Source organism: Ceratotherium simum, chromosome 5, assembly GCF_057802395.1.
Source record: "Ceratotherium simum simum isolate JZ-2026a chromosome 5, ASM5780239v1, whole genome shotgun sequence".
In the NCBI taxonomy this organism is placed as follows: Eukaryota; Metazoa; Chordata; class Mammalia; order Perissodactyla; family Rhinocerotidae; genus Ceratotherium; species Ceratotherium simum.
The window spans coordinates 18,780,291-18,795,049 of NC_141904.1; the positions used below are offsets into that span (position 1 = coordinate 18,780,291).

Consider the following 14,759-nt stretch of genomic DNA (forward strand, 5'->3'; position numbering starts at 1 on the left):
GTGCAGAAAAAGAAAGAGAAAGTATGGGTTTTCTTCCACTCTCCTTTAGGCAGCAGTGACTTACCGCAATGGCCTTGATGCACTCAAGGCAGGAGGCTCTCTGCACACAGGTGATATGAGGACCAACAGGAAGGACACTTTTCATATAGTTGTGGAAACTGGAGCACTTCCTGGCCTCATGATTTGACACAGTGCACCATCTCACATTTTGCTCAGGGACAGCCAGACACAGCCCTGGGGAGAGAGGCCAGAGGTGTAAGGAACACACAGTACTCATCTTTCTCTGCTGGCAGAAGAGGTTAAAGACAAGGTCAAGGGTTGGCTGGGTAGATATAAGTTGAATTGGCTGCACAGCTCATAAATTATCAGGTTCCATTTCTCTGATTTTGCCTTTCCTCTTGGAGAAAAAAGCCAAAAGCATTCCCAAAAAGCTAAACATAGAATTACCATATGGTCCAGAAATTCTACTCCTAAGTATATACCCCCCAAAAATTGAAAACAGGTACTCAAATACACGTGTTACACAAATAGTCATAGCAGCACTATCCACAATGGTCCAAAAGGTGGGAACAAGCCAAATGTACGTAAAAAAGTGAATGGGTAAACAAAATATGATATACCCATATGATGGAATACTATTCTGCCATAAAAAGAATGAAGTACTACTACATGCTACAACGTTGATGAACCTCAAAAATATTATGTTAAACAAAAGTAGCCAGACACAAAAGGCCACACATTATACAATTTCATTTATAGGAAATATCTAGAATAGGTAAATCTATAGAGACAGAAAGCAAATTTGTGGTTTCCAGGGGTTGGGGGAGAGGGGAATGGTACTGACTGCTTAATGGGTACGAGTTTTCTTTTAGGGTGATGAAACTATTTTGGAAGTAGATAGAGGTGGTAGTTGCAAAACATTGTGAAAGTGCTAAATACTACTGAACTGTACACTTTTAAATGATTAATTTTATATTAGCAAATTTCACCTTGAAGAAGAAAAAAGAAAAAAATAAAGCCTATGGGAAGGAAGCTGTGGGCCTAGTGATTTGTCTTTATCTTCATATTGGCTGCTCCAACCTCACATAGTACTAATTGCTTGGGCATTGAAATCAGTGCCTGTTTATTTCACTGGTATTCTAAGCTGTAGTAATTAGTGTAGAGAATATTACAAAGGCAAAATGCTGTTTACAAATCCGCAGTATTTGAGCAAAATGTCATTTTAAATTAAATCTAGAAGATGAAAGCTATAGCAGTAGCAGCTCCCAGTGTTTGATGAGGCCATGGATGTCAGGCAGTGTGCCAGGCACATTACCTTCCTCTAATGTCCACAACTGTCCTGCCATTTGAATATTAATGTTCCCATTTTGTAGGTGAGATTAAAAAAAAAAAAGAAAAAACTTCAGTCAAGGACATTAAATAACTTGAGATGAAGCTAATATTTGAACCACTCAGGTCTGTTTGACTCTGAAACTTGTACTGCCTTTTAACTGTCTGTAAGTAGGAAATATCAAAAGAAATGGGACAGGAGATGCCAAATTTCCTTAGACAGAATCCCATACCAAAGACAGGGAGTGACAAATGGGGCCACTCGGCTCCATTTGAAAAAGCCTTTGATAGTAGCAGCCCAGGGAAAGAAGATCAAGCGAGGGAATGGAACTATCAGGCCATGTGCCCTCGAGAAGAATAGAGATGTCTGGAGTAATAACTTACATGTGCATTTTGAGCCTTTAAAAGCATGTTTACTCTGCTTGCTAATATAGACTGTTAAAACGTTTTGTACTTAGAAATGACTGGTAACAGTAGAGACATGACAACTCTATAAATGAAAATAGCTTTGCAAGCAGGTTAAGTTACACAAGGAGCTACTATATACAACTGCAGTTTTATTTTCCCAAAGGCATGCATTTATTGGTAAAACCTTTTTGAAAGTCTATATTTTCAGTCACCGCTGTGTTTATGTTCAAATGATTAAAACTGTAACTTTTTCACTTCCAATTTTTTTTAAGTGTGAGTGTATGCTTTTTTTAAGGGTGAACGAAGTTTGCATTGTTAGGGGAAAAGCTAAAATCTTGACAGAAACATGGTTTTAAAACAGAGAACTAACAAAATGCAATAAATAAAAATAAAAATACAAAACAAAACAAAAAACCAAAGGCAGTAAGGACTTATGCTTCCACCTATAAAAGAGTAACTGATATGGGACTTGCCCTAGCACTTTAAACAACTAAAAAAAATGTATGAAAAAACTGTTTTAAAATATTGGACAAGAGAAAGTGTAGGACTGTGATCCCTAAGAGAAGGGAAATGAATAAGGTGAACCCTATAATCACCCCAGCTTTCTTCCTGGACAAGACTTCCAGATGGCAGGGCAGAGGGGAGAAAACCAAATAGCCAGATGGTTTTACCGAGTTGAGGAGACAGAGATCACAGTTTGGTACAGCTGAGGCAAGGAGAATTTGCAGCACAGAGTGCCAAAGAGCAGGGAAGTGAAAAAAGAGAGAGGAGAGAGAGACTGAGATCCAGAAATCTGCATACCCTTGAGATTCTGGCTAAATACCAATTTGAGCATTGTAGAGGCCAGGCAAAGACAACTGCCAGGGAAAGAAAATTTAATGGGGAGCTTAAGCCAAACATTTCTTAGAGCTCAAATGGGGATAGGAATCATTTGAGTCCCCACCATTCAGAGTAGAGAAAATCTCACTGAATAAACAGTGTGTTTACTAAAGAGTCCAGAAGTAGGCTAAACTCACCCTAGAACAAAGGGTATTGTAAACACAGTTTAAAAATTTTGAAAACTAGTCTTGAAAAAATTAAGCTGATCTAATATGACTGCCTGCCAGAACAAAGTTTAACACTCTTTAAATAAAATGACAAATCCATTATTTGACAAGGTAAAATTCACAATGTCCAGCAACCAGTAACATTACTATGCAAATAAAGAAGCAGGAAAATGTAACCCATAACCAGGAGGAAAAGCAGTCAATAGAATTAGAACCAGAAATGAAAGAGATGATGGAATTAACAGAAAATAACTTTCAAAAACCTATTTTAAATATTGTAAGTATGCTTAGAGACTTAAAGGAAAACATGAACATAATGAAGAAACAAATGTAAGATATAAAAAGTGCCAAAAGGAATTGTTAGAGATGGGAAACCGAGTATCTGAAATGAAAATTCCACTGGATGAGATGAAGCACAGATTATATACTGCAGAAGAAAAAAGATGATCTGGAAGACATTATTAGAAACTGTCCAAAATGCAGCACAGAGAGAAAAAAAGATTGAAAAACAAATGAACAAAGCTTCAGTGACTTGTCATATAATATCAAGTGATCCAATGTATGTGTAACTGGAGTCCTAGGGATAAAAAGGGGGGGGCAGAAAAATATATGAAGAAATATTTGGCCAGAATTCTTCCAAATGTTATGAAAACTATAAACTCACAGTTCTAGAGCAACCAGAGAAAAGAGACAAATTAGGCACAGAGGAACAAAGACAATAAATATTACAGACTTTTTGTCAGAAACCACACAAGTCAGAGACAGTGGAATGACATCATTAAAGTGCTAAAAGGAAAGTAACCTGCTAACTTAGAAATCTATACCCACTGAAAATAACTTTCAAAACTGAAGGCAAAAGTAAACTTATTCAGACAAATGAATGTTGAGAGAATTTGGTAACAGCAAACTTGCGCTACAATAAATATTAAAGGAAGTGCCAGACCCAAGTGGTTACACTGGTGAATTCTATCAAACACTTAAGAAAGAAAGAATACCAATGCTGCACAAACTATTTTATGAAGTAGAAGAGAAAGGAATACTCCTAACTCATTTTCTAAGGCCAGCATTAACCTGATACCAAATCCAAAGATGTTACAAGAAAAGAAAACTACAGCCAAATATCCCCCATGAACATAGATACAAAAATCCTTTATAAAATATTAAATCAAATCCAGCAGGAAAAAATTTTAATGGACATACACATACACGTATATACAGGTTTATCCCTTATCCCAGGAATGAGTGTATGTCAACAAATTACGGAAAAAAAGAGAAAAATCCATACAGTTAGTGCAGTAGATACAGGAAAAGTACTTGCCAATTCAAAACTCTAAGTAAACTAGAAATAGAAAGGAATGCCCTCAATCTGATAAAGAGCATCTACAACAAACCTACAGGTGATATCATACTTAATGGGGAAAGGCTAAATGCTTTCCCTTTCAGGTCAGAAACAAGGCAAAGATATACACTTTCATCAGTTCTGTTATTGTTGTATTAGAGGTCTTAGCCGTTTTAATAAAGCTCAAAAGAGAAAAAGCATACAGATTGGAAAAGAAGACAAAAATTTGTCTTTATTCACAGATAACATGTTTGTCTATACAGGAAATCTCAAGGCATCTGTGAAAAAGCCAGTAGAACTAATAAATGAGGAGGGTTGGCCTGGTGGTGCAGCAATTAAGTGCGCCCGCTCTGCTTCAGTGGCCCGGGGTTCCCCTGTTCGGACCCCGGGTGCGCACCGACGCACCACTTGTCAAGCTATGCTGTGGCGGTGTCCCATACAAAATAGAGGAAGATGGGCACAGACGTTAGCCCAGGGCCAATCTTCCTCAGCAAAAACAGGAGGATTGGCATCAGATGTTAGCTCAGGGCTGATCTTCCTCACCAAAAAAAAAAAAAAAAAAAAGAACCAATAAATGAGTTTAGAATTGGCCGAGGATTCGAGGTCAATATACTATAATCGATTGAATCTCTATAATACTTAAAAGAAAAAACCATAAAATGAAATTTTAAAAATACTACTTATGATGGCATCCAAAAATATAAAATATCTAGGGATAAATTTAACAAATTATGAACAAGACTTGTACAACAAAAACCACAAAACATTCCCAAGATAAATGAAAGAAGATCTAAATAAATAGATATAGAATAGTCATGGATTAAAAAACTCAATATGGTTAAGACGCCAATGTTATTTCTCCTCAAAATGATCTACAAATTAAATGCAATCTCAATAATAATCTAAAACTAAACTTGTTTTTTATAGAAATTCCCAAGCTGATTCAAAAATATGTTTGGATATGCAAAGGACCTAAACAGCCAAACCAACACTGAAGTAGTACAACAGAGATGGAGGACTTATACTGCCCAATTTCAAGACTTACAACAAACCTACAGTAATCAAGACAGTGCAATACTGGCACAAGGAGAGACATACAGCTTAATGGAACAGAATAGAGTACAGAAATTGACCCATATATATGGGTCAGTAGATTTTCAACAAAGCTGTCAAGGTAATTCGGTGGGGAAAGGATATTCTTTTCAAAAACAAGTCTTGGAGGGTTGGCCCGGTGGCTTAGCGGTTAAGTGCGAGCGCTCCGCTGCTGGCGGCCCGGGTTCGGATCCCGGGCGGGCATCGAGGTACCACTTCTCCGGCCATGCTGAGGCCGCGTCCCACATACAGCAACTAGAAGGACGTGCAACTACGACATACAACAATCTACTGGGGCTTTGGGGGTAAAATAAATAAATAAAATTTAAAAAAAAAAAAAAGTCTTGGAATAACTGGATGTCCATATGAGAAAAATGAATCTGAACCCTTACTTCACACCATACACAAAATTAACTGAATATGTATCATAGACCAAAACATAAAAGCTGAGGCTATAAAACTTCTAAAATAAAACAGAGAAGAAAATATTGCAACTTTGGGGATAGCCAATTATATTTTTAGAGAGGACACAAAACATAGTAACAAAAAAATAAAAATTTGGTAAGTGAACCTGATTAAAACGTAAAACATCTGCTCTTCAGAAGATGTCATTTAGAAAATGAAAAGCTAAGCCACAAACTTGGAAAAAACAATCGCAATACATCTATCTGACCAAGGAATTGTATCCAGAATACAGAAAGGGCTTTTTAACTCAATAATAAGTCAAATAATCCAATTGAAAATGGGGAAAGATTTGAATAGATACTTTATCAAAGATACTTTATAAAAGAAGATATAAAAGTGGCCAATAAAACATGAAAAGGTGCTCAACATCATTATTCATCAAAGAAATGCAAATTAAAACTATAGTGAGATAACACAACACACCTATTAGAATGGCTAAATGTGAAAAGATTGACAACACCAAGTGTTAGCAGGATGTGCAGCAACTAAAATTCTCATACATTGCTAGTGGGAATGTAAAATGGTACAACTACTCAAAAAAGTTTGGCATTTTCTTAACTAGTTAAACATACACCTACCATTATGACCCAGCAATTCTACTCCTAGATATTAAACCAAGAGAAATGAAAACATATGCCCACCCAAAGACCTGTACACTAATGTTCATAGCATAATATCCCCAAACCGGAGAAAACCTAAACATCCAACAAGTGAATGGGTAAACAAACTGGGGTAAAGCCATACACTGGAATACTACTCAGCAATAAAAAGGAATGAATTTTGATACATGCAACAACATGGATGGATCTCTAAACAATTATACTGACACAAAAAAAGCCAGACACAAAAGACTATGTACCGTATGATTCCACTTATGTGAAATCCTAGAAAAGGCAAAACCTGTCTTTGGTGCCAGAAAGTGGGAATGACTGGGAAGGGGTAGAGGACAGTTTGGGAGCGATGGAAATATTCTACACCTTGATTGTGGCAGTAACTGCATGGGTAGGTATATTTGTCAAAATTTATTGAACTGTATGTATACTTAAAATGAGTGCACTTTATTATAAGTAAATTATACTTCAATAAAAATGATTTCAGAAAGAAAGAGAAAAAAAGAGTGTGTGCAAGCAAGCTAAGGGTAAATGGTGTCGAGTAAGCTAGACTAGGCCAGTCATCAATTACACTACCCCCAACCATGTGACAGTTTCAAGAAGGGACAAAGAGAGCCTACTGTGACTATTTCAAACTGATCCCGGAAGGGAAACGCTGCTGGTGGCCACATGCTCACTGCGTGGAGAAACCTCTTAAGCCCCGGAAGAGCAAGAGGCTGAGAAAGGAGATGGAGCCCAAGGTCAAGGTACAGGCTGTTCTGAGCCCCCGGTTCTTGGCTCTTGCAAGGCCTACTAATAATCACTCCCACTCCTTTGATCTCTTCAGTTTAAGCTGGTTTGGTTGCATTTTTCTCATTTGCCGCCAGAAGAGTTTTTGTCAGAGAAGAACACTGAGCTTTGAAGAATGCACATCCCATACGCCAGCCTTGTCCAGTGGCCAAGAGGGAAGGAATGTGGCTGGGAGTGAGCAGACAGGCAGCTCTTGTCTCTGGTTTGTAAACACTGAGCCGATTGGGAAAATGAACTTTGGGTCAGCGCCTGGCATTGCCAGGAGAGGAGATGGAGGAAGAACAAACACCACTAGCCCTGTTCAGGAAAAATTTGAGAGAGGCCGGGGGCTGCGCTCTGGATGTTCTTGTGGCCGTCATTGGATCACAGCTGTACCCTACCTTACCAGCCTTCCCCAGCCCCAGCAGAGCTCACTGTGCGGCCCCATGTGGCAGTACCCGGCCAGAGAGGGCCCACCATGGCACTCCTTGCCCTTCCTGCCTTCTCCTCCCTCCTCCCTGCCCAGGTTACCCTGCCCCTCCACTAAGATACCTTATCCCAGAAATTTTTTAAGACAGTCTAAGACCAGACAGAACCACGGCTGGAGAGAACCTACAGTGGTTGAGCCAGGGAGAGCTCTTCACACACAGGAGCTCATTGACTTTGTACCTTACCTTCCTTACAGTGACCCAGCCAAGAGCCCTGGGCACCACCCCCCAACACAGGAAGGGGCCGCCTACATTTATGTGCACGGCTTTTACCAGTGATAACTCACTTGTGTCTAGAGCTCTGCCATTAGGTACATTACCTCATTTCACTTTCACAGCAACCATGTGTTGTGAAAAAGCAATTCCTACTGAACTGATGAAGAAACCAGCTCAGAGAAGTCAAGGGACTGCCTGTAGTCACACAGTACCGAGTGGCAGGTGGATCCCATTCTAGGGTGATTGTTTTCCCCCTACATTCCTCTACCTCCTTACTGTGTGGAGCGTTGGGAGGCCGTGTACAGTTCAGAGCAGGAAAGATCCTTTTGGTTAGATACTTGCCCCTCCCCCACTTGATAATAACCCTGGACTCTGGGGAAAATCCTGCCTCTCCTCTGATCCTGTTTCCTTCACTGTAAAGGGAATCAACAGCCTCCAGGTCAGGGATCATGAATTTTTTCTGTAACGGGCTAGCAAGCAAATATTTTAGGCTTTGTGGGCCACACAATCTCAGCGACAAGTACTCAATTCTGCCCATGAAGCCTGAAAGCATCCATGCACAATACTCACCTGAATGAGCATGATTGTGTTCCAATAAAATTTTATTTACTGGCACTGAAATTTGAATTTCACATAATTTTTGTGTCAGAACTATTGTAACTTCGATTTTCTTTCAACCATTTGAAGATGTAAAAAGCATTCTTAGCTCATCCAGCTGTACATCAGGCGGCAGGCGGGATTTGGCCCGCTGGTTTTAGTTTGCGAATCCCTGCCCTAGACTGCCGGGTTTCTGCAAGGAAGCAAGTTTGTCCGGTGCACGGGTGCACCAGGTGCACCTGGGGGCAGAGGCACTTTGGGGCCAGCCAGGCTGCTTCAGCGCCCTTTAGACCCGCAGCGCAGTGTCCCGCTATAGCTGACCCTCGGCTGGCACCCGGTCCTCATCACCCTGGCTCCCAGTGCGCACTCACCCAGGATCCCCGCGCACAGCAGGGCGCAGATGGCGAGCCTCATTCTCCGCTGCGGGCGCGGGACACCGGCTCGGTTCGCCGCGCCTCGGCCAGCTTTACCTGCCCCGGTGGGGGGTGGGTCTGCCTCCTCCGAGGGGTTCGCCGGTCTGGGCTGATTGCCCTCGCCACACACACCCCCAACCCTCCCCGGGGCAGCTCGCCAGCTGCCCTGGGACTCCGCGGGGCGGGAGGGCGGCAAGCTGCCCGCTCGCCCGCCGCCCCGCGCCTGCCCGCTCTGACCCGCGCACGGAGCTGGACTTCCGCTCGCGGGCTAGCGGTCCACGTCCTGGGTGTACGAGCCGAGGCGACTTCGGAGCTCGCTGGACTGACCGCCTTACTCCACAAAGAGAGAAACTGAGGCCTAAGGTGAGAGTGATCTGCTTGGGTCCCAGGATAGTTACTAGAACTCAGGATCCCTGACCCCCAGACCTTCATTTAGCCAAGCAGCTGTTAAATGTTTTGAAAACAGACTCGTTGGGACCGCGGGGGAGTCGAGTGGGGGGGACGGGACACGACAGTCCTCAGGGTGAAAACTGTGGGCCCTCCCCGCAGGAAAGAATGTGCACAAAATACACAAAGTTTTGAACACAATTTTCAGGGATCCTCAGACTCTTCCTCCAAAAGCGTCTCTGTTCCCCACTCCGGGTCCCTCCCAGAGCCCCCCCCCCCCAATGACACGGTCCCCTGCAACCCTCTGCTGAAGGCTGAACCCGGAGAGAGCAGCTTCTATTCGCCCCTGCAGCCCGCAGCCCCGTCCTCCTGAAATCTGTGCACTCTGCCTGCGGGAAGTCTTCCGGATTTAAACAAAATTTTAAGAACTTTTTATTGAAGTATAATAAACACATAAAACTTCACATATCCTAAGTGTACAACTTGATGAATTATCACCAACTGAACACGCGTATAACCAGCACCATATGGAGAAACAGAACGTTCGCAGAGCCGGGATGGCCCCCTGCTGCCCTCTTCGGGTCACTTCCCATCTCCCCCACAAAGACACCCGTTGACTTTTTTTTTTTTATTTTTATTTATTTATTTTTCCCCCAAAGCCCCAGTAGATGTATGTCACGGCTGCACATCCTTCTAGTTGCTGTATGTGGGAGGAGGCTTCAGCATGGCCAGAGAAGCGGTGTGTCAGTGGGCACCCAGGATCTGGCCGGTGTCGCCAGCAGCGGAGCACACGCACTTAACCGCTAAGCCATGGGGCCGGCCCCACCTGTTGACTTCTAACTACAGAGACTAATTCTGCTGATCTTTGAACTTTATAAAGATAGAACCATACAATAAGTACAATTTTGTGTCTGGCTTCTTTCACTCAAGGTTGTGTTTCTAAGATTCATCTATGTTGTGTGTAGCTGTCCTTCATGCCTTCTCAGTGTTGCCTATTATCCTGTACTTTGTAGGTAGCGCGTGTCTTTCTGGTTAAGGATTGCAGTTTCTAGTTTGGGCTCTTATGAACAGTGAGTGTTGCTATGAGCATCCTAGTACACGTCTTTTAGGGCATAAAGGTATGCATTTCTGCAGGGTCTTTCCCCTGAAGAGTAATTGCTGGGTCATAAAGTAGACATACCTTCAGCTTTCATAGATATTGCCAAACAGTTTTCCAAAGGGTTGAATCAATTTACACTCCCACCTTAAGAGTACGAGAGTTCGGTTGCTCCACATTTTTGCCGTTTTGGTGGGAGTGTTGGTGGTTTTGCACCATAATTTTCAGTATCTCTCATGACTAATGAGGTTGAGCATGATTTTATATGCTTATTGGCCATCTAGATGCCCTCTTGTGTAAAGTATTGGTTTCAGTCTTTTGCCCTGAATACATTTAAAATAGATTTCCTATTGAATTAAGTTTGGGGACTGGCAATATAATAATTCGAACTACAAACCAAGACTTGTCTAATAAAGCATCCTCAGAACTGGGCCTTAAGAATATAAGAATGTCTTATAATTAAATCTCAACAGTCTATCTTATTATTTTAACCCACCATAGCTCTTTATTCTGCACCCTCTCCCTGTATGCAAAGGGTGAATCTTTGCTAAGTAAATGTTGTTGTTTGTTTCAGCCCCTACCAAGACTATGAAAAGTTCTTCCCTCTGGCAGAGACTAACCCTGCCCTCCACTAAGGACAGAGGTAGTCCCGAGAGAGTCAGAACAGATTGTAAATCACAGAAGTCACAAGGTCAAGGGCATGAGACTATGATACACAAACCTAGGCTCTCCTTTCTTTCTCCAAAATAGACACACACACACACACACACACACACACCCCTCAAAGTAAACAGCTTATCTTCTTCCTTTTCCATCTTGCAGACATCACCATCCTTAGACAACCCACTGGGAGATTGTCACCATTCCTCTGCCCCTTCACACTACCTCTAGCCAACTGAGTTAAGTTTTCAACTCAAGAAATGTGCATTGTCCCTCTCTATGTGCCAGATGACTAGGGGTAGGGTGGAGTGGGGAGGGGAGCTTTCACATCTGGTCTGCTTCTAAGGTGACCCTCTGGGCTTTGGAGAGAGCCCAGGTGGATCCCACTGAGAAAGGTATAGGAGCCTCAGTTACACAGGGTCCGTGCTGTGCGGAGAGTTTGTCAGGGTCCCTGCTGACCACAGCCCATCTTCTCAGGAGCTGGAAATAACTAGCATATTTCTGGTCAGAGATTCAAGTGATCTCTAGACCAGCAATCCCTTCTGAACATCATCCCAAAGGAAAGGATGAACAAGTCCTCTCCTTGGTGAGACACTCATCAGGAGTCTTTCGCATGGGATTTGCCCCAGAGACTGCTAAGGGGTAAACCCCATACTCTGGGCCTGCTATGATGGTGACACACAAGTCCTGAAAGCCACCTGCTACACCTACCCCATGCTGAAGAAACTAGAGGGCAGAGATCCCAAGGTGGGTCTCTCAGCTGCTTCTGCTTCTCCTTCCACTCAAGGAATCTTTTGACCACTCATTTTTGAAAATAAGAATAGCAGTTTCTTCCTCTTTTTAATCTAGAGGAAAAGGAATTTATATAGTTTTAATGCAAACCTTTTATTAAACTTACACATACATAGAGAAATTGTACAAATCATAAGTGTACAGCCTATGGATTGGGAGAACATGAACACACCCATGTAACCAGCACTCAGATACAGAAGGAGAATATTAGCAGTACCCCTACAAGCCCCCTCATCTGCCTTATAGTCACCAATTGTCAAAAGTAATCATTATTCTGATTTTTAACACCATAGATGAGTTTCACCTGTTTTTGTACTTTATAAAATGGAATCACAGAGCAAGCACTGTTTTCTGTCTAGCTTCTTTGTCTAAACATAATATTGGTGAGAGTCAACCATGCTGTTTCATATATTGTAATTTATTCATGCTCATTGCTGTGTGGTATTCCAATGGTGAATATATCAATGTCTATCGATGGACATTTATTTTATTTTTCAATTTAAGGCTATTACGAAGTAATACTGCTGTGAAAATTCTTGCACATGTCTGTTGGTAAACATGTGTATGCATTTCTGTTGATATATACACGAGGGTACATTTGCTGGATCACAGGGTATGCCTATGTCAGCTTTCATAACTGCTGCCAGTTTTTTAAAAAGTGGTTGTACAATGTCCACTCTTCTCCCACTTCCAACAGTGTATGAAAGTTCCAGTTGCCCTACATCCTTGGCAACACTTGGTTTGGGTTGACTTTTTAATTTTAGTTATTCTAGAGAATCTGATGAATTCATGTAGTTTTAATATCAACTTCCCTGATGACTAATAAAGTTGAACACTTTTTCATATGTTTATTGGCAATTTAGATTCTTATTTTGTGATTGCCCATTGTTCCTTTGGATTGTTTGCTTATTTTTTATTGAGTTGTAAAGAATTTTATATTCTTTACATATTCTAGATGTGATAACTTTGTTGAACATATGTATTTCAAATATCTTCCATTTTGTGGCTTTCTTTCTCTCTCTTAATGGTGTCTTTTGATAAACAGAAATTTTCAATATTTCTGAGTCCAATTTCAACACTTTCATTTATATTTAGCACTTTTTGTATACTATTTAAGAAATCTTTGCCTGTCCCAAGTTCATGAAAATATTCTGTTGTTTCCTTCTAAAAGCTGTGTAGTTTTACCCCTCACATTTAGATCTAGAATCCATCTGGAATTGATTTTTTTTTTTTTTTTTTTTTAGACATAGACAGATTTATCTTCCATTCATGTGAAGGAGAAATTAGGTTAAAAGAAGTGGATGACTTTCTTAACATTACGGTTTTCTGCCCCAAATATTTACTCATTAGGTCTTCTGGAATTTAACAAATGATACACCATCATTTCCAAAGCACATTTACCCTTCTGCTAAGAAGATAGAAAGGGGACTGATCACTTTGATCCAATCGGATTGGGCTGAATCAAGGCTAGGTTGCAGCTTTGGTAGTCTTCTATAGCTTCCAACTGAAAGCCTGGTGTAGTAGGCAGACTAATTGCCCCCCCAAAGATGTCCATATCCTAACCCACAAACTGTGAATATGTTATGTTATGTGGCAAGGGATTAATGTTGCAGATGGAATTAAAGTTGCTAATCAGATGAGTTTGGGATAAACAGATTATCCTGGATTATCTGGGTGGGCCAATGTAATCATAAGGATCCTTTAAATGTGGAAGAGGGAAGCAGAAGAGTTAGTGTCTGAGTGATGCAATGTAAGAAAGACTCTGCCATTGATGGTTTTGAAGACGGGAGGGGGTGGGACCACAAGCCAAGAAATGTGAGCAGATCTAAAGCTGGAAAAGACAAGAAAATGGATTCTCCTGTCAAGCTTTCAGAAAGGAGCACAGCCCTGATGACACCTTCAATTTCGCCCCGTTAAGACCCCTTTAACTTCTGACCTACAGAATTCTAAGATAATAAATTTGTGTTGGGCCGGCCCCGTGGCTTAGCGGTTAAGTGCGCGCGCTCTGCTGCTGGCGGCCCGGGTTCGGATCCCCTGCGCGCACAGACGCACCACTTCTCCGGCCATGCTGGGGCCGCGTCCCACATGCAGCAACTAGAAAGATGTGCAGCTGTGACATACAACTGTCTAGTGGGGCTTTGGGGGAAAATAAATAAATAAAATTATTAAAAAAAAAAAATTTGTGTTGTTTTAAGCCACTAAGTTTGTGGTAATTGTTACAGCAGCAATAGGAAACTAATACACCTGCTCTATTCATTGGGATCTCTCCAAGGTGTGGAATTGTCCCTTTTGCCTCCCATTCCAGAGAGCTTCCAATTGTGCCAAATATCTTAAGAGGAGAACTGGTCACCTGTCAGGCTTAGTTCTCTGCACCTCCCTTCTCAGTGGGACTTTGCCTCCACTTCTGTTATTGCAGCCTTGGACTGCCATAAGCTCTGCTAGCAGTGCCCTCTGCTCAGGCAAAGCCAGATGCGAGGCCTTGTGCCCAGAAGTGGCAGATTCCCCGGGGAGAAATGTGATTGCAGAAAGTCATCTCACTTCTCTGTATTACCCCGCCCCTCTTCCAGAAAGTTGGCACCTCTAGTCTCTAATGCTCTTAAATAGATGTTTTTTGGTGCTGTATCCACATCTTCTAGATGCACTCAACAGGACACAATTCCTGCAAAGCTATTTCATCACGACACAAGCACAAGTGAGGACTATGTTAGATACTAATTTTTAACCTTCATTTTTTAAGGCTCTAATATATTATTTCTGAATGAATTTCACAGGTTGTTGTGCTCATTTATAACTGCCCTAGCCCTTCCTGCATTTATTCATACCTTTGAAAGGAAATAGGGTCTCTGAGGGCAGAGACTACATTTTTCTTGTTCAACATGTTAATCATAGGTTGGAAAATAGCGCCTAGGATAACACAAGGCTCAAAAAAGTGATCATATAGATAAATAAATGATTGTTTCAAAAGTAGGTTGAGCAATCTTCTCTGCAGACCTGTGGGCAAAAACCAAATAGGGTCCAGAGATGAACATTCCTCCCAAGGTTAATGATCCAC

The 14,759-nt window shown here is 41.6% G+C and overlaps 1 protein-coding gene across 1 annotated transcript in view; it reads right to left on the reverse strand.

Moving 5' to 3' along the window:
* Positions 1 to 8,773, reverse strand: part of LOC101390529 (inhibitor of carbonic anhydrase-like) — a 41,223-nt gene extending 32,450 nt beyond the window's left edge. The window contains exons 1-2 of the mRNA XM_014789504.2: positions 8,731 to 8,773; positions 65 to 234 (exon numbers count right to left, since the gene is read on the reverse strand). Of these exons, the coding sequence (XP_014644990.1) occupies positions 65 to 234; positions 8,731 to 8,773 (213 nt within the window). The remainder of the gene's footprint in view (positions 1 to 64; positions 235 to 8,730) is intronic.
* Between the last annotated feature and the right edge of the window lie 5,986 nt (positions 8,774 to 14,759).